The sequence below is a fragment of the Lissotriton vulgaris genome, chromosome 10 (assembly GCF_964263255.1).
Source record: "Lissotriton vulgaris chromosome 10, aLisVul1.2, whole genome shotgun sequence".
NCBI lineage: Eukaryota > Metazoa > Chordata > Amphibia > Caudata > Salamandridae > Lissotriton > Lissotriton vulgaris.
The window spans coordinates 412,555,278-412,579,130 of record NC_141698.1 but is presented as its reverse complement, the minus strand read 5'-3'; the positions used below and the strand labels follow the sequence as shown (position 1 = coordinate 412,579,130).

At 43.9% G+C, this 23,853-nt stretch overlaps 1 protein-coding gene across 1 annotated transcript in view; it reads left to right on the top strand.

Annotated features, from left to right (window-relative positions):
- The first annotated feature begins 996 nt into the window (after positions 1-996).
- Positions 997-23,853, top strand: part of LOC147685315 (uncharacterized) — a 37,159-nt gene continuing 14,302 nt past the window's right edge. Inside the window, exon 1 of the mRNA XM_086941235.1 lies at positions 997-1,252. Coding sequence (XP_086797361.1) covers positions 1,216-1,252 — 37 coding nt within the window. The 5' untranslated portion in view covers positions 997-1,215. The remainder of the gene's footprint in view (positions 1,253-23,853) is intronic.

Below are 23,853 nucleotides of genomic sequence, written 5' to 3'. Positions count from 1 at the left end.
TTGGATGATGTATTATTATGTGGCAAATATGGCAGAGCCATAATTATATAGAAAACATTTGCAAACTAGGATATTTTGCAATTCATGTTTGAACTGCTCTTGTGGAAGAAGGGAGAAGTGCTAATGAGAGAAACTACATGGATTGGAGACAAATGGCTTGTGACTCCACTTTTAAGCGTATTTGGGACATTGTGTGATTGGAATTATATCCCACTTTGTGAATGTATTTAAATGCCAATTTCTCCCAGTAAACCTTAAATAATCAAGTGTATCCATCGGTTGAATTAAATAACACAATAAGCTGTAACTGGTCCGTGAAATGCTAAACAAATACTAAAAATTGGGATGTTTGGCACACAGACCACACCTCTGACCCCACCCTTGGGTTATACCCGCCCTCTGCCCACAGTTCCCATACTTCGACCACTGGTACAATTTTTTTGTGTGCAGATCCGCGAACTCGAAGGTTTTGGAGCGCTTTACATCAGCACAGTATTTACATTACACATTCAGGCACGGGAAGATATAGTGATTTGCCCAGAACCACAGGATGTGGACGCGACCTTGAGGCTCGAACCGTGGTTTCCAGCACCAGCGTCGTCGGGAGTTTACGCCGACGGACGTCCACCACCGATCCTTGTCTAATGTAATTGGTGCTTGTGTAAAGCTGCTTTCGCACAAAATAAAAAAAAACTGCATCAAAATGCAAAGATAGAACATGACTGATTGAACCACTACACTAACTTCAGAGACCAGACATTTTGAACACAAAGGGGACTCCATTCTGCCACATTTTCTTCACCGGCAGCCACGAGGGTGTCAATTTTTTTCTTTCCGCTCAGGGCAATATTCGAGCTGAGGCCGCACCCGCCTGTATACGGAGAAGATCAATGAGTGACTAGAAATCCAATGATACATGAAGCGACCCGGCTGAATTCACTGCTTGTGCTGCCTCTGCCTCTGCTGATTCGGAAGTGTAAACCGTTTCCGCTTCCTTCGTTTGTGTAGTATCCGCTCCCATTCTGCTCAGAAAATCGATGTCAACTACCGTGTTTCTTTCTCTGTGCTTGGTTGTTCTCCCGGTTATCACTCCCAGACACAATTTGCTAGATTGTCTTTTTCCTTCCCGTGAACATCTGATTCAGGAAGGGATAAGGACACGACTCTGATTTCTGCTTTAGATCTTGCACAGCGGATCTGAATAATTCCCTGGAAATGGAAAGGGAGGTTGTCCAAATGGGGCTCGCAGCAAGTAAGTGATCTATAATGGCGTACTGTGTACAGTAAAAGCAAGAACTCTAATATAGGTGGTCTTTAACAATCTAGATTGCACCTCTCGTCGGTTGTGTTTAGGTTTACTGAGGGTAAAAAGCGCCCCCGTGGTAGGTTGTGTGTATTTTGTTTTTATGAGGTTGTGTTTGTATTGTCTTAAGTCCACTCCCGAGAATTGTGTGTCCTGCATGTAAATATCTCTCTGTTATTTGTGGATGTGCTGTGTGCAGTCCTTGTAATACTTTTCGTGTGAGAAGTGTATAGTTTAAGAGTCGGCTTGGAGTGTTCTGTGTGAGGATCCAAGCTGTGGCGTTCCTGGTGTGTTTTGAGCAGTGCACTTAAGAATCTGTTGTGGTTTATTTGTCAGTGCAGATAAAATGTATCTGGCGATGTGCCGTCTGTAGTGCTGTCAAGAGATCCCTTTGTGTGCATTTATGAAACCCTATATGCCGCCATGAGCTGCTTCTGTGTATACGAGTTCTCATGGGGAATGAGGTGTGCTTTGTAAGATAGAAGATTCCCTTTTGTGAGTTTGTGCAATGCTAGCAAGCGTTTTCGTGAAGTGGACTGTGTGCTGTTCAACTTAAAGCTTGCCTGTAGAGCGATGTTCAAGGAGAGCCACCCAGTAAACAACATAGAACAGAACACAGGCGTAACAGTCTTTGAGTGTTGGTGTATGCAGCGTACGTCATATGATCCCTGAACGAACTTGCTAGTATTTCCTTTCTGCTGTAGTGTTATCTAATAATGTCACACGAGTGTTTACAGAAAACTGAGATTGACAGTTTATTTTTTTAACACACATCCTATGATAAAGAGCCCTTTGCAAAGACTGATCAACTGAGCTTGTATTTCTGTTGAAGGAGGGGCGTTTGTGCTAGGTTTAATTCCCAACATTCAGAGTGTGGGTAGTTTGATGCTTGGGTTAACGACGCGTTCAGAAGCATAACCAGAGATGTCACACATGCACAACACCAGTGCGACCTGTAGCAGCACCACCACTACCACCAAAAAAATATGTACTGCTCCATATATACACATTTGTTGCTCGTCAGAAAAAAAACGAAACAATTATTGGAGAAAATCAAGAGTGCCATGGTTATCCAAACTACACAGGTGGTAGTGTACAGGAAAGTTAGAGTCCATTCATATATCAGGCCAGTTCCAAAATGTATGTAATCCAGAACGTCTTTATTTTCATTGTATTGCATCTCATAGCAAAAGCCAGCGCTATATAAAACTTTTCAAATAAATAAATAAAAGACAGTCAACACGTTTCGTTCTGTACACGTGAATTTTATCAGGGCTGCAAGAAAAAAAACAATATATATATATATATATAACATAATGAGTTTGCAAACATCTAGCCTAACAAATGAAACTGTGAAGACCATATTCAAGGGCAGAGTGGGTTATCCCAAAAGAAAACTCACAAAGACATCCCCATCCATTAAAAAGATATATATAGTGCCTTAAAACCAGTTAAACATCTCAAGACATGAGATGGCAAATGCCACTGTCATTATGAGACTTCCACTGTAATTGGAGCTGTGCACGTAATATACAAAATATAATATGAAGATAACCCAATGTCCATGTGTGCCCTATCAAACAACAAAATCCTCCATCCTAAGTAATACCCACTGTAGAAACCTCAGTGTCAAATTGTATATCATACTGGACTGGAGCAAAAGTATAGAATAATTCTGAAGCTGATGAAGGACGTACAGCTTGGCTAGTTATGGCTGCTGCTAATTTGAGTTTCCAAATATTTGAAACTAGCACACATTTTTCTAAAGGTATTTTAGATTTTTTATAAAACCCACTCCCAATTACATGAAATTGTTCAGTCATCTTCAACACATCTGTGGCTACATTGTTTGTGAGCTCAGCTAGTCCCAAGAGCTCACCAGCTGCAGCCTGGTAAAATCCCACCATCTCTGACAGAAGAAACGATTACTTTCTAATTTTCTGGATGCAGACAAAACCCCCACTCCCTTCCCACTGCTTTGCAGAAACTAGGTTAGGGGCTATATGTTCGCACACATTTCCCCATAGACACAGAATGGGTAAAAACCTTTGATACATCTGGCTCCCAGTCTCTTATCACCACCTGGCAGTGGCAGCACTCGCTCCAAACGCATTCTCTGTGTTAAACTGTATTTAATTTCTCAGTCTGGATTCACAGAATGTCTTTCTCTCTCTCCTTATTGGCTGAAACTACTATCTCCTCATTAGTTATTATTATTAAGCTCATTATTGCTTGATTAACAAAAATCATTGCAATTAAACCAAAATAACCATCGAACAGTATATAAAAACTGTACCACAAATATTATTAGCCATTTACCAATACATTCATAAATGTACTATAAAACCAATCAAGTTTATCAAGCAAATTTTTTTTAAAAATCTGTCTAAAATGGGCTGGATCATTGCATATTAAAGTGCAAACGTGCATCAGACAGTAGTTCCATTGTGCAAACCGATTATGAAAGTGCATCAAAAATTACTGTAGCAGGATACCTTCTAATTATTCCCCTAGCAGCATGAACACTAAGTTCAACAGAATCCCACACAGTGCAAATGGGCCGAATAGGAATACATTTAAAAATAAATTCTTGAGGCTAAGGGATATAAATATAATACATCTCAAATAGCAAGCATTTTTCGGCATCAGCAAAAAATGTTATCAGTTGGCATAGCAATGGAATTCACCTGGCCGATAAGGAAATAAAAAGGGCCTTGCGAGTTGATCTATTCTAACCCCAATCTTCAAAAATAGTGCTTTAAAAAAGATACACCAAATTTAAAGTAATTTAGGACACATGCATACTATAGGCAATAACGATTCACATTGGCCATCCGCAAACTCAACAATTGGTGTCTGGCCACTGCTGAATCCAAGGCGGCGTGCCCTCTTTTGTTGGGTTTATTCCCATCCGTAAGTTTAAAAATGCATCTTTTATTTTTGCTCAGAAATGATCAGTCAGGTAAGGCTGAATGCTTAAAGACTGATGTTGATTAATCACAAACCATGCATGATTTTATGTGACGCTGACCTGTGTTTTAAATGTACAATGTTAAGAAATAAGGTTTCTGCAAATATTTGTCATTTGCACATCACCATCTAAAGTGTTCCGATTTGTTTTGCTCCTGTTTAAATCTTTGTTTGCATCACACTTCCAAATAAAAAAAAATCATAATTCCTGATATATTTTGAAATACTTTTACTTTTCATTTAAAAGCTGTTTATATGTTGTGTTCGATAAAAAAAAAACATTTTACAACCATATGTTTCACAATTATTGTCAGATCGCTCACTTGACAAAAAACACTAACTTTTACAAGAGAAAGAAAAGTAAACTCCATTTTCCAGGAACAGATCAGCAACAATTAGTAAAAAGATAAACTGACACTTGACCCCTGTTCTTGAACAGACAAATGTGTCAAGATGAAAACAAGATTTAAAGGTGTCTCACTTGCTCCTTCACTTTCTGAATGAACATAACACCTGTTTCTTCCAGCTTAAGTTCACTCACTAGCACGGATGGACGAGTAAGTGCTAAAAATAACTCGACCTGAGAAACTCTCACTCACCATTGAAGGTGGATTTTTCGAGTTCTGCAGGTGGTGGGCTCTTATTCTTTGCAGGACCTATCCAGTGTTTATAAGCAATAACGGGGTCACAAATAGCGAGTGGCCTAATTAATATTCATAAGAGAAGTTGTTCTATGTTCCCTGCAATTGCACGTTTTTGTGGTACGACCTATTTGTATATGGGACGCATCACAAAATTAGTGACGGGTCTTAAAAAGTTAGTGCAAAATTTACAACCTTTTTTTTGTCTTGTGGTACATGTGGCCATTTATACAGTTTATCAGATGTTGTTTTGCTCTCCATTATGAAAACCATTTGCTTCTTCAAGAAGCTAGATAAATTGTTGTCAAGATTTTGGAAGAAGATCTTCTCATATATTTGTTTACGCACTGCATGCGAGTGCATGTTTTTTCCAGCTGTCTTGCTTGTGTGCTTCTCTTCCTCCATAGCTCAGTTTTGCTCTTTCTTGCTATTGTGCTTCTCAGCTGCGCCTCTCTGTGATTCATTTGCCTATGGGTTCCACCTCCTGCATTGCTTTATCATCAGTGTAGTTCTCCCACTCTGCTCCACCACATTGGCCTTTCGCCCCTGTGCTTCTCTCCTCCACCCCATGCTCTGCTTTGCTTTCTCGAGTTACTTCTCCCCAGATGCGCCCTCCATTTTGCTTCCTCCTCCCTCCTTGTTGGTTCGCCCTACTGCCACACTCCATGTTACTCCCTTCCATCCGCTTAAAAGGATGTCTTTTGCACTACATTTTTTCTTTTTATTTACTGATCCAATTCAGATTGGTAAATAAAAAGAAAAAAAAGCACCTGTTATTCATCCATAAAACTTTATTCGACTATAGCAGGTCATCATACAAATATACACTTTATACAACAAAGCATGTTTGTCCTCGGGTACTAAAAGCTGGCCTACGTGCGCTAAAAGTTTTATCTTTCAATAAAGACAATAAAACATTTCCTTGCATACATTTACAGAAAAAAGTAAAATGCAACAAAGTTTGAATTGAGACACCATCAAAAGGGCAAACACTAGAACAATCCCCCTCAAATTAGCCCAGAAGGAAACAGATAACATTTAGCAATGAGCCCGTTCTAAACATGCAGAGTAATGATCTTTTCCACTGTATACATTAAATAAAGTTCAATATCAGGGGTAGTCAGTAAAATAATATGTTGTGTGTTGATAGACTTAGCTAGTTATTTTTCTTCTCTTTTGAGATGTTTAAACTAAAAAAAGGTACACTTTAGCCAAGATCTATCCGGTTTTGTGACACTATATGGACTCTCAAAAAGAGAAGGCCTGGTCATTTGTCCAAATTAATGGTTAATATATTCAACCCCCGTTCATAACTAAGGCAGTCCCCGATGACCTGCTGGTTGATGGTTGCAGGAGGGTTACTCCAGATAGCCAGTGCATTAGAGAGTAAAGTTTAATTGAGTCCTCAGTGAAAGATAAACCTAATTCTCATGGCAAATTAAGTAGGTTGTTGCGCAGGCGACCCGCCCTGGTAGCTATCTTTGCTCCTCTCGCTTTCCAAGTGGGGGGAGAGCGGCCAGCGGACTGCCGCATCACTCCTCCTGCACACTTGCCTCGTGGCTGCTGGCTTGCCAGTACCATCTCGTCACGAGTCCATTCCTCTCCTCGGGTAAGCTGGTTGGGAGAAAGCTATCACTATATCCATGTTGTTCCAAGTTCTTCTCCTTCACAGAGTCCTCATGAGTATTTACATGACCCAATCCAAAATGGAGGCTCCTCCTGCCTTTAGTGTTTTTTCCCAATCCATCATGGCAGCTGTACCTTTCTGTGATGAAATTCCTGTTTTCCAGTATAAAAGGCAATTTTTCCTTTGGCTTCCTGCATTGCAATACTACTTCTTCCTCTGGGTGTGTTCCTCGCTCCTGTTCTTATGAATCCTGATCAGTGCTCCTGCAGTATTCAATCAGGCAAGGATTTTTAAAGCCTGGCAGATCACCCGTGAGGGTCTGAAGGTGCTGAAGTTCCCAACTTCTTTTTTTTCCTTTTTCTTCTTTTGTTTTTTAAACGACGGGAAAGCAAGGAGAAAGCACTCAAAAAACGGGGAGGGGGAGAGCATGAAGAAAGCAGTGAAGACGAGTGGAGAACAGGGAGAAGGCACTCAAAATACAGGGGGGAAAGCAAGGAAACGAAAGGAGCAAGAGTGATGCAGCAGCACACGGAGACCTGGGCCTAGGTCTTTCTCAATGAGGTCGCGCTGCGGCCTCCATTAAGTAGGTACTGGGAGGAGGGAGGTGTGCTGGAGGCGGTGGGCAGGGCTAGGTGGAGGCAGGAAAAAGGCAGCAGGCAGGAGCAAGACATGGCTAAAAACCACTGGCAAATCCAATAGTCCCTAAGGCACGACCTATTGTCTTTGCTAATGCTGGTTTCCTACAGCTGCGCAGACCTCACTTCTAAGTAACAAACCTTTTTCTCCGCAACAACCAGTCAGCCCTGCAGAGCTCCTTAGTTTGGTTCTCAAAGGGTTTGCACGATTTTGTGTTTAAAAAAGAAGACCATTTATTAACAACCAATAAAATTGTTCCACGTAACTTCTTTTTTTCTTGATTTTGCAAATGATTGTATTAAAAGTGTATTTCTTAAAACATTATGACAACTGCTGTCTAGGGCCTCCACCTGCAGGATTAGTGTAATCTGTAACATCCCCTCATCCATGCAAAGATGTAACAGTTGATCCAATCAACTGCTGACGCATAAATCCACATATTCATTCACTTATTCAGCTATTCATCCAAGCACTTAACTACTCATCCATCAATCCATGCTCTAACCATTAAAATTTCCATGTATTTATACATTAATTTAACTGTTCTTCCATTCTCACATTCACTATCTAACCTTTCACATACACAATGTATGAAGAAGCAGTTTTGCAGATAAAATCGCAAAAGACCTGTTGGTTTGCCAATTCTTTTTTCTCTTTCGGCTATTTTATTTTCCTCTATCAGGCCTTTCCATCCATTCTCAAGGTTGGAATAGGTATCCAGATGCTAGTTGATGAATTCCTCGTGTTTTTTTGGTTCGCTCTCATCAATCTCTATTTTAAAGCACTTGAACTGTTCCCATTATTTGGTGGATGCTCTTCTTCCCATTTCTTAATTATTTTGAATTCCCTTTATCATGGAGCTTCATAGTCCCTGTTTGTGTTTTTGCTTTAAAGTATATCCACCTGGCTCTTGCATCTTTTGTTTTTTCTTTTTCTTATCCCTTCGTTTAAGTGACTTTTTCTTCTCTGGTAGGTCAAGTAGTCTTCCGTTTCATGCATGTTGTTCTCTCCACTTGTTTGCCTTACACGAGCCACTGTTTTTTGTCGAAGTTCTGGAATTGTCCATCATGGGTCACCTCAAAATCCAGGTTCCACTTGAGTACTCCAATTGTAATCAATGATCTCAAAATCCGGGTACCTGTTGAGTACTCAAATTGTCATCAATGATCTTGACCTCGTAGACTGCCTATTGGTTGTTTAACGAGAGATGAGCAGCCTGGTTGTGCTAGTTACAGATCAGCTGAAACATTTCTGTATTCGCGTGATGCTTGCATATCCGGCATTATCAGCACTATGCAAATACTAAACCAACAAGCAAACAAACCAAGGGCACCAGAGCAAAACATGTATTTCTCTCTGCGTTTTCCCAGCTGCCTTGAGCTTTATCTTTATTGCTTTGTGTGGCAATGTTTACATTTCATATCTGATTTCATTTGCTTTTAATGTGGATTGCTACAACTACACAGCGCAGTTTTTCTCCCATCATCAATAATAATTTACTGCCTTCCAAGTTTCCTCTCTAAGATGCCCATTTGAACCTAGTCCCCCATTCCTCTTCCTCATAAGTCTAATTCCGAAAATCTGAAATCTACTTTTGACTTCTTACAACGTTTAGATAGATTTTCGACTTTTTGTGGTTTACTAAATTGACTGAGGCGTGTTCCTGATTATCTGTGAACAGCACAGTATTTTAAGAAAATCTTGTTAATCAAAAATGTACCTATGCGGAATTTACGCATTTTTGCTCTTACATGTGGTTGGTGGTAATTCCCTGAGTGGAGGTATAGATGTGTGGTAGTGAACAAACCTAGAAATAAATTGAGAGGTCCGGTAGAGACTTGATGTCTTGTACGGAAAGAAATGAGGTAGAGAGGTATAGAGTGGTGAAGCAGAAAGGGCCTAACAAGATAGAGAGGTTACGTATAGAGAAAGATGAAGTAGATGGAGGAGCGATACAGCAGTCAGATGTAACCATCTGTGAGGTGCAGATAGAGGGGTTAAAGATGGGGGTACAGTGAAGGGCAAACAAATACAGAAGTAGTGGTTAGATTTAGAGAGTGGTATAGAGAGACCTGAGTTTGTGAGCTCACTCTTTGCTTACCTGTAATTGCTATTAAACCAAGGATTAGTCTTTGGCCTCCTCAACCCACCTTTTGATGTTTTACCTAACAAATCCCTAACCTGTGCAAAGAGTTCGATTTGGCTCACCCTCCACACTTCTCTCCTTAAATGCTCGTTAAGGGATGGTAGATGATCTACTTTGTTTCCTACTCTAGTAGCAACTGCCTTTAGGGTTAGGGGTTATTTTTTCCACCCATTTCCATGAGATATTCTTCTAATTGTTAGATCTGGAGAGGCCACCAGGAGCCCCACAAAACAAGGTTTTATCCTGGAATGTCAGATAGGATTATGGTTAGTGCATATTCTACGCCACTGCATTCTACGGTTCAGCATTATACACCTCTGAATTCTATGCCGCTGGACTCTGTCACTGTACTTTGCAATACACTACGCCAATGCACTCTATACCATTCCACTCTTTTCTATGCCACTGCACTCTACTCAGCACCACTGCACTCTATGCCACTCTACTCTACAAAGCTGCACTCTACAACACTCTACTCTGCAAGATTACACGCTATGCCACTAAACTCTACGCTACTCTGCCCTACTTGCATTCTATGCCACTGCACTCTATGCAATTCCACTCTGCATCACTCCACTCTGCATCACTCCACTCTACACCACTGCGCTCTATGGCACTCCACTCTATGTACAGCACTGTACACTGCACAATTCTATGCCACTCTAATCTGCACCACTCTACATTGCTGTACTCTGCACCACGCCACTCTGTGTCACTCTACCTTGTGCCACTCTACTCCGTACCAATCCGAGGTATGCCAGTCTAATTTACTCTGAAAAACTGCAGTCTATCCCACTGCACTCTATGTGAAGTAGTGTGGCTCACTGGTTAGAGGCGGCAGACCCGAGAGCAGAGGACGGCCCGGGACCAGGGTTCGATTCCCGGCGCGGCAGGTTTCTGGACCAGGGTCAGCGGACTCGATAATTCTCTCGCCTCGGTGCCCACTCTGATCAGCGATCACACTCGGCAACTCTGGGCATTAGCTTGCCTCATCTTCACTAACGGCCCAATCAGACCGCCGGGGATGCCTGGTCTCACCCTGGAGATACCCATTAAGGGACCATCTCTCAGGGAAGCCAGGAAGGGTTTCGCAGTGGTCGAAGCGCCTTGGGACCCTCCGGGTAAGTAGTGCGCTATATAAATGCCTATACATACATACATACACTCTACACCCCTTTATGGCATTACTTTACACCTCTCTACTCAATGCCCCTGCACCACCCCACTCTACGTCACTTCATTTTACCCTGCACAACTCCACTCTAAGCTAATTCACTCTGCTCTTAAACAATCTGCTCTACGCCACTGATCTCTACACCACTTTATTTCACTCTGCACCACTGCACTCAGTTCCCCACCACTGTAGTGTACGCCACTTTACTCTACACCACTGCACTCTATGACACTCTATTCTGCAAAACTGCACACTCTACTACTCTACTTTGCACCACTGCACTCTCGAGCACTCCACCTATCCCTGTGCACTCTATGGCACTTTAAACTTTGCCACTTTGCTCTGCACCAATACACACAACACCACTGTATTCTACGCCACTACTGGCTATGGCACTCCATTCTGCACCACTGCACTCTACTAAGCACCACTCTAATCCACCTCACTGCATTGTCCACCACTGAATTCTATGGCACTGCACTCTGTCACTATACTCTGCAACACGCTATGCCAATGCACTCTACACCTGTCTACCGTACTCTACGCCACTCCATTCTTCTCCACTGTACTCTACTCCACTTCACTCTATTCTGCACCACTGTACTCAACGCTACTGCACTCTATGCCACTCTACACCACTGCACTATACGCCTCTCTACACTTCTGAACTCTGCAGCACTCTACTCTGCAACACTGCACTCTATGCCTCTACTGTGCATTCTGCATACTGCATTCTCTGCCAATGTACATTATACAACTCTACTCTGCATCACTCCACTCTACTCCACTTCGCTCTAGGCCACTGCACTCTTCGGCACTATACTCTACTCTGTTCCATTCTTTGCCACTCTACTTTGGACCATTCTTTGCCTCTCTACTCTTCGCCATTCTTAGCCACTCTACTCTACATCCCTGCACTCTTTGTCACTCTACTCTGTGCCCGCCACTCTGCGCCCCTCCACTCTGCGCCCCTCCAGACACTTCCACTCTCCACCCCTCCACTCTCCGCCCCTCCACTCTCCGCCCCTCCACTCTCGTCCCCTCCACTCTCGTCCCCTCCACTCTCGTCCCCTCCACTCTCGTCCCCTCCACTCTCGTCCCCTCCACTCTCCGCCACCCCACTCTCCGCCACCCCACTCTCCGCCACCCCACTCTCCGCCACCCCACTCTCCGCCACCCCACTCCCCTCCACCCCACTCTCCACCCTTAACAACTCCACTCCGCACCACTGCACTCTAATCTACGCCACTGCCTTCTACGATGCTGCCTTGTACGCCGAGGAATTCTATACTGCTGCACTCTATGCCACTAGACTCTGCAACACTTTACGCCAGTGCAATTTACATAAGTCCACTCTACTCCATTGTATACCACTCTGCACGACTCCACTCTATGCCACTCCAGTACACGACTCGCTATGCCACTCCACTCTATAACACTGTACTCTACGACATTTCACGACATTCTCCTCTATGCCATGCTAAACATCAGCCACGCCAGTGTACAATATGGCTAAAACACAATAGCAAAGTCAATAGCTCTTGCATAGGCAAGACCTATTGGATTTGCCAAAGCTTGTTTTAGGTCTGTATTTAGTCAAACATTTTGATTTTACAAAAAAGATAGGCATCATATCATTTCATTTTTGCTGGCCCTCTTCATCTTCCGGTGTGTTGTTCTGTCATTCACATTGACATTTCTCTTCTACACTCTACAGCAGAGGTCTTCAAACTTTTGTAGGTTGAGCTTTTTTAGATGTTGGGCCCACTGAATTTCTGGAATCTGGTACACTATATAATCGGCTGCCACATGCTTATCAGTGGCCATAGTTGGCACATAATGTTTAACACAATAAGAGTGTTCAGTAAACAGCAGGTTTGTGAATGGGTGTGGTGAAATGACAGTGGCTTATTAAACAGCTCAAAATACAATTTTACAAGATAAAATGTGAGCAAATTATTTTTACAAGGATGCTTTGTTTTACACACGACCTAGATTAATAATAACACCACCAACATAAATGTGATGGGTGTGCCGGTTTTTAATCACATAGACTGTCAATCTGTGGATGGATTTTTGCTACTGCCATCCTCAGGTTGTGCTCCACATCCAGTTTTGAACGGTACTTAGTCTTTTTTTATTATTATTTTTGTATTCAAAAACCTTTATTCATATTCACATAGTTACCGGTAATTAGTCTTTAATACCGCAAGTGCTGAGAACCCAATCTCACATAATTTGGGCAAGCTGAAAGGCAAGAGAGTTTTGATAGCCGTTTCTCTCAAAGCTGAATATTCTGTTGATATTTTCAGCCAAAACAGTGACTGTAAGGGAGACAGTGTTACCAGATTGTTCGAGCACTCCCAAGCTCAGAGTTGGTACACAAGAAACAAATCTTCTCTAGAAACCATTAACAAATGTTTTAGGCAGCATTATAATGGGATACTTGCCCACCAAGCAGTTATGGATCCGAAGAGAATGGCGAAAGTCCACAGAGAGGGTGCTGAAAGAACACCTAATTGAGAATTCCTTAGAGGTACAATAAATTGCTTTCCTGAAGCAGTGGGGGTTTAGGACACGTCAGGCTTATTTAAAATAAAAATAGAACTGATAATAAATTAATGATGTTGCCTATTTTACTTCAGAGCAATGTTGACTGATAGACTTTGTGGTGGCAGGGGCATGTTAAGGAGTTTGGGTGCCCTGGGCAAATAGTATTTTGGGGGACCCTGTTCAGAACAGCTTTGAGATTAAATGATTCACTTTCAGCTCTGCCATACCCTATTTAGCCAGGCTACTAACGGTGCACAGGTGCTCTGGTCGAAATTCTAAGTGTTTACATCTAATATTCAGAGATAGTGATGTGTGTTTTCTCTGTTGTAACAAAGCAGCAGCCCACTCATTTTACAGCAAATAATATCTGGGATATCCACCAATTTCTCATATGCGAGGACCCGTTTTGATCTAAAATAAACTTTTTTATGGTTGTTGCATGAAACAAAAAAATGTCTCCACAAATAGTAATAGACTCTCTCAGATCAATCACATTAAAAAGAAATGAAACAAAACATTATTCACAGGAATCTGTTTAGGAATTATTCCAGGCCATCAGGGGAAAAATAGAGCTGCCTCTATCAAGAGACCCCCTGAAAGGCTGGATTGCGGTGCATGTAAATATGTCCTTTTTGTAAATTAGGATGAAAACCTTGATGGGGTACGACATGTCCATACTTGTGTACAGTGGCGCAACTAGACCCGAACTTCAGGGGTGGGGGCTAACACTCTCATCCAGGGCTGGCCCTAGCACTGGTCGCACATAGTGCAACAGTCTGTTTTGGGGCCCCTCCCTATTTCCTCCTTCTCCATAAAGTTCCTCAGTACCACTCACCAACAATGCATCACATCTCTCTATAGCACCTTTCTGGAAAACATTTAATTTTTTTATAGCGCTACTCATGGTTTACCCACATTCAGTTCTTTGATCTGCATGGTACACGTTCTTTGTAGCAGGCACATTAAACCTCTACACTGTGTGGCTGTCAGGAGTACCCATGTGAGTGCAGGGTGAGCCATGCAACAGTGTGAGAGTAGGGTAAGAGGAGTGACTGCAGGGTGAGTCAGGTGACCATATGTATTAGGGTGCAGATGTAAGTGCAGAGTGGGACAAATTAATGTATGGTTAGTGATGGTCTTATTTGAGTGAGTGTGCACATTGAGCAGTAAGGGGGACATGTGAGTGAAGTGTTTCATGAGTGCAGGGTGAGTAGTGTGCTCGTGTGACTGCAGGGTGAGGTACAGGGTGAACAGCAAAAGTGCATTGTGAGTGCAGAGTGGTGACTGTGAGTTCAGGGCGAGTGCATGGTGATCAGTGTGAGTGCATTGTGAGTGCAGAGTGATCACTGTGAGTGCATGGTGAGCGGGTGAATGGTGTGAGTGCAGATTGATCACTATGAGTGCAGGGTGAGTGGGTGAATTGTGTGAGTGCATGGTGATCACTGTGAGTGCAGGGTGAGAGGGTAATCAGTGTGAGTGCATTGTGATTGCTGTGAGTGCAGGGTGAATGGTGGGAGTGCATGGTGATCAGTGTGAGTGCATTGTGATCACTGTGAGTGCAGGGTGAGCATGAAAGTGAAGGGCGAGAATGAGGAGTGAGTTGTCTGAATGCAGGGTGCATTCCCAGACACTTGAAGTAAATCAACAGCTTATTGACGGGAGCGTAGGGTTTCAGATATGTTAAACTATTGCTAATATGGCATTACCCAGGGATCAGGGTGGAGGAATAAATGTGCTGATCTTGCAACAAACTTCCAGTTTTATGATTAGGGTTGCCAGCTCATATTTTGATGTCCCACGCAGTACAAAAATAAACAGTCACCTAAAGCTGTATTGTCAGCACTTGTCTTTGCATACTATGAACAGCAAATATAAATAGTAGCACTTTTAATTGTGTTCTAGGGCTGCCTGAATGGTCCATGACGCATAACAAAATGGAACAAATACAGAAAAGTCACATTACAAATGTATACATACTTATTTATTTATAAGCATATTTGGTGTAAAGACCAGCAATTTGCAGGCTGTTTAAAAAACACATGGCTGGCTGGCATTTTTCTTTTGGTAACTTGAAGCCTTGTGGGCATTGGGGCACCTGCCTATGTAAATTAAAATAAACTTTGTCTCCTTTCTGCTAAGAGCTTCCTCCCAGGACGAGGTTAAACTGGTAGAGCTGAAATGCTTCAGCTGCTTTGGGATGTCTCCTTAGCTAAAACTGAAAGAAAGGAACAGGCAGTAATTTCAGCTGCAGTGGGAGGCAAGGAGTCTCCTCTGCTATGATATCGAACACAAAGGAACAGGACTGTCTGTTAGTTTGCTTTCGTTTTTAGCAGAGGAGACCTTGCCTCCCACTGCAGCTGAAGCATCCCAGCTCTACCAAGTAACCCCCTCCTGGGAAGGTTAACTGTGAGCTCTTTACATGACAAAAGCGCAAGTTGTGCCTTATCTATTTCCCCTCCCTCCTCCCTCCAACCCTCAGTTACCGGAGCTCGCCAATAAACAAATTCCCATTTGAAATGGGTGAAGACTTGCGACGCCTCGGGACAGTAAAAGACTCTGAAAGGGAAGATCTTAGTGTGGAGTGCGCTTCACTCCTAAGAGGGTGTCGCGCCTCCCTGGGGGGGGGCGCGCCCCACAGATTGAAGAACACTGCTCTACAGCATTAAGCAAGCACCAGTGGGTCAGCCCTGTATAACCATTGGTTAGCTGCATTGTGACTGATAGCATTCTGCTCTTTCACAAGGAGCAAATCTGCACACACAGTAGTTCCCTTCTGTGCTGAGGACAACTATGGCAGTGCATGGTTTTCAAGACCAAAAAATAGGTTTGCTTTTAGCAATTTTCATGTCGAGACTGGGCAGTGTATGCGCAGCTCAGCGAGGCATGCTGTAATATAGACTGTGGCTTGTAGCGCCATCTTTTCCATTCATTCCTGTTTGTGCCCTTCATAAATGCATCCTCTTGGTTGGTCAGCATGCTTAATTGGTCCCGCCTTTTTGTGTTTCAAACCCTCCCAGGAGACCTCCCCTGTTACAACTGGTCATTTTCTGATTCAGTTGAAGCGAGTAAGGGGAAAAAAGTGGGAAATAGGAGGGTAGGAGCACTGTAACCTCTGTGGGGTGTTTAGGGTGTGCTATAGAGGGGTTGAGAATTGAAGTATTCACCCCTACGGGTGTGTAAGTGGTGGGCTTCGGAAATCAATTGAGGTATTGCGTAGAGTCTGATGTGGGTAAGGTGAGCTGGTGCGGGACTTGGGGATTAAAGCTTGAGCCCAAATTGTGTGTCTTATGCTGTGAAATCATGTGCCGTGGCCGTTGCACTACAGTTGTGGAAGTAGTGTCAGCATGTGTTTATAACTACTAGGACGAACTACTGGCCCGTACTGGTATGAAAGTCCTGGGGTACGGAATATATGTGAGGTATGTCTAGAGTCTCATGCTGCTAAGCTGAGCTGCTACCGGAGACAGGGATTAAAGCGTGAGCACAAACTGTGTGTCATATGCTGTGAAGTCATGTGCTCTGGCCGCTGTGCCATATCGGTGCAAGTAGTGTCAGCTTGTAGTTATAGCTACTTGGATGAACTTTTGTTTAAAACATTGTAGCTTGTGTATGATGCTTAGGTGGTGTTGTATAGGGAGTGCAAAGGTAAATCAATACGGTATTTGTAAAGCGCAAACTACTCACCCCTATGGATGAGTAGAGCTGGGGATCAAAGCGAGAGGTCTATACTGCAAAGTGAGATGGTCTGGGCGCTTCGCCAGAACTGTGCGGAGAATACATTTTGGCGAGGGTGCGGGAGTTGGCGTTATATGGCCCTAAAATAGTGGGCCTAAGTTGTAAGTTATAGGGTGGCTCTAAAAAGAGCCCTTGTGTTCATTAGTTGGAGCTACATATAAGTGTGGATGCACATCTTTAAGTTATTCAGGAAAACTCGGTTTCCCTGATCTGTGAAGTGTACTCCATCACTTCTGTATATATCTGCCTTATCAAAACTTATGCTGTTGTTGTAGATGGAGCCCATTTTGTGGTCTCTAAGGTATGCAGATACAGCTTTGTTGACTTTTTTCCGAGATTTTTTCAATCTGAGGACAACATTGTTAGGGCCATTTCCACTTGTCTTTGGCATATATTGGAATATACAAAGACAGTTTGAGGCAAAAGTAACATCAATTGTCCAAAGGTGTCCTTCATAAGCATTTTCAAACCTACCCAAGTCAATGTGCCTAGGTCGTTTCCACCACAGTGTACAATCATGAGGTCATGGTGTTGGAGATGCAAACAGGTTTTAACCAAAGGAAACAATTGGTGCAACTTCAATCCTCTCTGTCCAAACCATTTAATGTCCACATTTTGTAAACCTAGGTCTAAATCAATACGTCTCTGTTCTGCATACCTCTTGCACCAGAAAACATAGCTATGTCCTACGATCCACACTAGCATTTTGAAGGTATGGCTAGAAGGTATGGAAAGATGTCTGTAGCTCATGCAGTTCCTTCGTAGAATAAGAGATATATTTAAAGATGGGGAACTAGTTCCTTTTCGCATAAAAAACGGTACCTGATTGTGAGATGAAAAGCATTGTTTTTTAAAAGTAGGGTTGTAAATTCGTTTTGTGGAAAAGTATCTTTGTGATTGGTTAAGAAAAAGCAGTTTGCACGTGGAGTACATGTTATGGGATAAAATTTGCTCAACTCAACCACACCTGCTGCTTGCATTTGGAAGGCACTGTTCGAACATAAAACAATGGTGAACTTTTAACCTGCACTTTCCGTTAAATGTTCGAGAAAATGTTGCAAAAAAATAACGTTAGGTTTAAAAAAAAAAGATGAACTTTTAACCTTCACGTGTTGTAGAATGTTCTAGAAAGTGTGTTGATAGAATATGTTGCATTGCTGACTTCGATGTGTACCGGTGTGAAGACTTGGGAATTAAACCGAGCTGATTGCTGTAAAGTGATGGGCTCTGGGCGCTGTAGGATACTAGCCGCTGTAGTGTAAGTGTGTGAGCAGTGTTAGTATGCGTTTATAATGTATAGGGAGTGGGAAGCGAACTACTCACCCCTACTGGTGTGAAGACTCGGGGATTAAACCATGAGCCTAATTTGTCAGCTCATTGCTGTAAAGTGATGTGCTCTGGGCTCAGTAGCATACCTGTGTAAGAAGTGTTAGTTTACGTTTATACAATATAGGTAGTGGGAAGCGAAATACTTACCCCTACCGGTCTCAACACTCGTGGATGAAACCATGAGCTCATTGCTGTAAAGTCATGTGCTCTGTGTAGTATTCCAATGTAAGTCATAGTAGAATGTTAGTATGTAATTCTACTAGAATCTAAGTATGTAATGTTAGAATGTAGGGCTGTCATGAGGGGAACCTTGCGGTGTTTGTACACGGTGCTGGATTAGACGGTTGCTTTGCTGTCCGCACCTGTTGGTGATTGTTTCAGGTATCTTGTTTTCTTGTAATAAATCTACTTATTGGATCCACTGCTGTCCGCCTCTTCACTATATACATTTTGCGACAAGCGGGAGAAGGCAAAAAAAAGGCACCACTCACCAATATTTCAAAATTACTTGCGTTGTGCTGAAGACCTGTTTCCTTAGTGTAGCTCTTTCTACTCATGAAATGGTCATCGGCTCATTAAACTATGTCATCTGACTTCTGGTAGGATTTATATTTTTAGATTTTGAGCTTCCTCTGCTTCTTCACTACATTCTGGTTGCTGTACTACACGTGTGTAAGTAGTGTTAGTATGCATTTAAACTAACAAATGTTTCATGGTCCTAGGGAGGGCAACCTCTCAGGCGCAGCTCATACAATGTCCCGGGGTGTGCATTCGCGGGACATTTGTGTTTGCTATTAGAGGGTGGTGCATGGCTTCCACCCTGTGATAGCAAATACTTGTTAGACTACTTGAAGCGAGAGGAGGAAATCCTTGTATCGCTGTAATAGAGGGGATGCAGATGGTAACAAGCATTTACAATGCAACGGTCTCGCCTTTGCAAACGTTAGAGCAATTGGCATTGTAAATGACAAACTTTTTATTTATGTGTTGGTTTTGAAAACAGATAAATAAATGGCATTGTCATTTACAATGCCAATAGCTTAATCTCTCGCAAATGCGAGACCTATTGCATTTGCACACAAACACACACCGAGAGCCACACACACACACACCCAGAGCCACACACACACACACAGAGCCACACACAGAGCGACACAGCTCTCTGCTGGCACAGCAATGTCACACTACGCAAATTTAAAAATTGGCAGCTATTTGTGGTTGTTTTACACCTCTATACGTTCAAGACGATGTACAGCAGAGGGCGCCTGAATCAAAACCAAGAGAAATCACAATGAACAGAGATCCCGAGGTGATCTCTCCAACTTCACAGTGTAAGGGCGCACCCACCAGTTGAGGTTGCTTTCCGCGTTCCCATGAGAAAGCTGAGGATGAAGTCTGGAGCTGTACATTTTATTGCTGTAGAACGGCCTATGAAAACCCCATTCCCGTGTTGTTACTGTGGTGAGCGAATAGGGCCTGTGGGGAATGCCCGGACCGTAAAACCGATGAACCCTGCATATTTTAATTCAAGCAATTTTCTTCAAGCGTATTATTTCTTTTTGCACATCACGCTGTCAGTCATATTGTCGATTCAGAAAAGGGGGTGGTGATGAACAGAGTGTCTGAATTAAACAGACCACTCTTACCCAGTCCAAAGATCAGGGCTTGATCCATCACCGTTATTATCTCACTGCCCCATCCCAGCTCAGAACCTGGCTATATGCAAATCAGTCTGTCCCTGGCCCAGTGCATCATGGGAACAGGGCAGACTAAACTACCAAGTCAATTCTTCACCAGAAAGGAGACAAGCTACCGGGGACCGGTTTCTGGCATTTCAGCCGTCTTCGGCCTGGCTTGCTTGAATCCTGATGGAGCAGTGAGAAAGGGACTCATGTCTGAGTATACCCTGCCACACCTATAGTGGCCAAAACCGATTCAGAAAAGGGGGTGGTGATGAACAGAGTGTCTGAATTAAACAGACCACTCTTACCCAGTCCAAAGATCAGGGCTTGATCCATCACCGTTATTTATCTCACTGCCCCATCCCAGCTCAGAACCTGGCTATATGCAAATCAGTCTGTCCCTGGCCCAGTGCATCATGGGAACAGGGCAGACTAAACTACCAAGCCAATTCTTCACCAGAAAGGAGACAAGCTACCGGGGACCGGTTTCTGGCATTTCAGCCGTCTTCGGCCCGGCTTGCTTGAATCCTGATGGAGCAGTGAGCAAGGGACTCATGTCTGAGTATACCCTGCCACACCTATAGTGGCCAAAAACGATTCAGAAAAGGGGGTGGTGATGAACAGAGTGTCTGAATTAAACAGACCACTCTTACCCAGTCCAAAGATCAGGGCTTGATCCATCACCGTTATTTATCTCACTGCCCCATCCCAGCTCAGAACCTGGCTATATGCAAATCAGTCTGTCCCTGGCCCAGTGCATCATGGGAACAGGGCAGACTAAACTACCAAGCCAATTCTTCACCAGAAAGGAGACAAGCTACCGGGGACCGGTTTCTGGCATTTCAGCCGTCTTCGGCCCGGCTTGCTTGAATCCTGATGGAGCAGTGAGAAAGGGACTCATGTCTTAGTATACCCTGCCACACCTATAGTGGCCAAAAACGATTCAGAAAAGGGGGTGGTGATGAACAGAGTGTCTGAATTAAACAGACCACTCTTACCCAGTCCAAAGATCAGGGCTTGATCCATCACCGTTATTTATCTCACTGCCCCATCCCAGCTCAGAACCTGGCTATATGCAAATCAGTCTGTCCCTGGCCCAGTGCATCATGGGAACAGGGCAGACTAAACTACCAAGCCAATTCTTCACCAGAAAGGAGACAAGCTACCGGGGACCGGTTTCTGGCATTTCAGCCGTCTTCGGCCCGGCTTGCTTGAATCCTGATGGAGCAGTGAGAAAGGGACTCATGTCTGAGTATACCCTGCCACACCTATAGTGGCCAAAAACGATCTAGAAAAGGGGGTGGTGATGAACAGAGTGTCTGAATTAAACAGACGACTCTTACCCAGTCGAAAGATCAGGGCTTGATCCATCACCGTTATTTATCTCACTGCCCCATCCCAGCTCAGAACCTGGCTATATGCAAATCAGTCTGTCCCTGGCCCAGTGCATCATGGGAACAGGGCAGACTAAACTACCAAGCCAATTCTTCACCAGAAAGGAGACAAGCTACCGGGGACCGGTTTCTGGCATTTCAGCCGTCTTCGGCCCGGCTTGCTTGAATCCTGATGGAGCAGTGAGAAAGGGACTCATGTCTGAGTACACCCTGCCACACCTATAGTGGCCAAAAACGATTCAGAAAAGGGGGTGGTGATGAACAGAGTGTCTGAATTAAACAGACCACTCTTACCCAGTCCAAAGATCAGGGCTTGATCCATCACCGTTAATTATCTCACTGCCCCATCCCAGCTCAGAACCTGGCTATATGCAAATCAGTCTGTCCCTGGCCCAGTGCATCATGGGAACAGGGCAGACTAAACTACCAAGCCAATTCTTCACCAGAAAGGAGACAAGCTACCGGGGACCGGTTTCTGGCATTTCAGCCGTCTTCGGCCCGGCTTGCTTGAATCCTGATGGAGCAGTGAGAAAGGGACTCATGTCTGAGTATACCCTGCCACACCTATAGTGGCCAAAAACGATTCAGAAAAGGGGGGTGGTGATGAACAGAGTGTCTGAATTAAACAGACCACTCTTACCCAGTCCAAAGATCAGGGCTTGATCCATCACCGTTATTTATCTCACTGCCCCATCCCAGCTCAGAACCTGGCTATATGCAAATCAGTCTGTCCCTGGCCCAGTGCATCATGGGAACAGGGCAGACTAAACTACCAAGCCAATTCTTCACCAGAAAGGAGACAAGCTACCGGGGACCGGTTTCTGGCATTTCAGCCGTCTTCGGCCCGGCTTGCTTGAATCCTGATGGAGCATTGAGAAAGGGACTCATGTCTGAGTATACCCTGCCACACCTATAGTGGCCAAAAACGATTCAGAAAAGGGGGTGGTGATGAACAGAGTGTCTGAATTAAACAGACCACTCTTACCCAGTCCAAAGATCAGGGCTTGATCCATCACCGTTATTTATCTCACTGCCCCATCCCAGCTCAGAACCTGGCTATATGCAAATCAGTCTGTCCCTGGCCCAGTGCATCATGGGAACAGGGCAGACTAAACTACCAAGCCAATTCTTCACCAGAAAGGAGACAAGCTACCGGGGACCGGTTTCTGGCATTTCAGCCGTCTTCGGCCCGGCTTGCTTGAATCCTGATGGAGCAGTGAGAAAGGGACTCATGTCTGAGTATACCCTGCCACACCTATAGTGGCCAAAAACGATTCAGAAAAGGGGGTGGTGATGAACAGAGTGTCTGAATTAAACAGACCACTGTAATGCCAGAAACCGGTCCCCGGGAGCTTGTTTCCTTCCCAGTGTAAGAATTGGCTTTTGTAGTTTGGTTTGCCCTGTTCCCATCATGCACTGGGACAGGAACAGACTAATTTGCATACAGCCAGGTTCTGAAACTGGGATGGTGCAGTGAGCTAAAAAACGGTGTTGGATCTAGCCCTGATCTCTTGACTGGGTGAGAGCTTTCTGCTTAATTCAGAGACTCTGTCCCTCACCACCCCTTGTTGTAAATATTTTTGTCCACCCTAAGCGTGGAAGGGTATTCTCAGATGTGAGACCCTTGCTCATTGCACCATCAGGATTCAAGCAAACCGGGCCGAAGACGGCTGTAATGCCAGAAACCGGTCCCCGGGAGCTTGTTTCCTTCCCAGTGTAAGAATTGGCTTTTGTAGTTTGGTTTGCCCTGTTCCCATCATGCACTGGGACAGGAACAGACTAATTTGCATACAGCCAGGTTCTGAAACTGGGATGGTGCAGTGAGCTAAAAAACGGTGTTGGATCTAGCCCTGATCTCTTGACTGGGTGAGAGCTTTCTGCTTAATTCAGAGACTCTGTCCCTCACCACCCCTTTTTGTAAATATTTTTGTCCACCCTAAGCGTGGAAGGGTATTCTCAGATGTGAGACCCTTGCTCATTGCACCATCAGGATTCAAGCAAACCGGGCCGAAGACGGCTGTAATGCCAGAAACCGGTCCCCGGGAGCTTGTTTCCTTCCCAGTGTAAGAATTGGCTTTTGTAGTTTGGTTTGCCCTGTTCCCATCATGCACTGGGACAGGAACAGACTAATTTGCATACAGCCAGGTTCTGAAACTGGGATGGTGCAGTGAGCTAAAAAACGGTGTTGGATCTAGCCCTGATCTCTTGACTGGGTGAGAGCTTTCTGCTTAATTCAGAGACTCTGTCCCTCACCACCCCTTGTTGTAAATATTTTTGTCCACCCTAAGCGTGGAAGGGTATTCTCAGATGTGAGACCCTTGCTCATTGCACCATCAGGATTCAAGCAAACCGGGCCGAAGACGGCTGTAATGCCAGAAACCGGTCCCCGGGAGCTTGTTTCCTTCCCAGTGTAAGAATTGGCTTTTGTAGTTTGGTTTGCCCTGTTCCCATCGTGCACTGGGACAGGAACAGACTAATTTGCATACAGCCAGGTTCTGAAACTGGGATGGTGCAGTGAGCTAAAAAACGGTGTTGGATCTAGCCCTGATCTCTTGACTGGGTGAGAGCTTTCTGCTTAATTCAGAGACTCTGTCCCTCACCACCCCTTGTTGTAAATATGTCAGTCATATTGTCGGCACACAAAAGCGTCTCTTTTCCTGTTT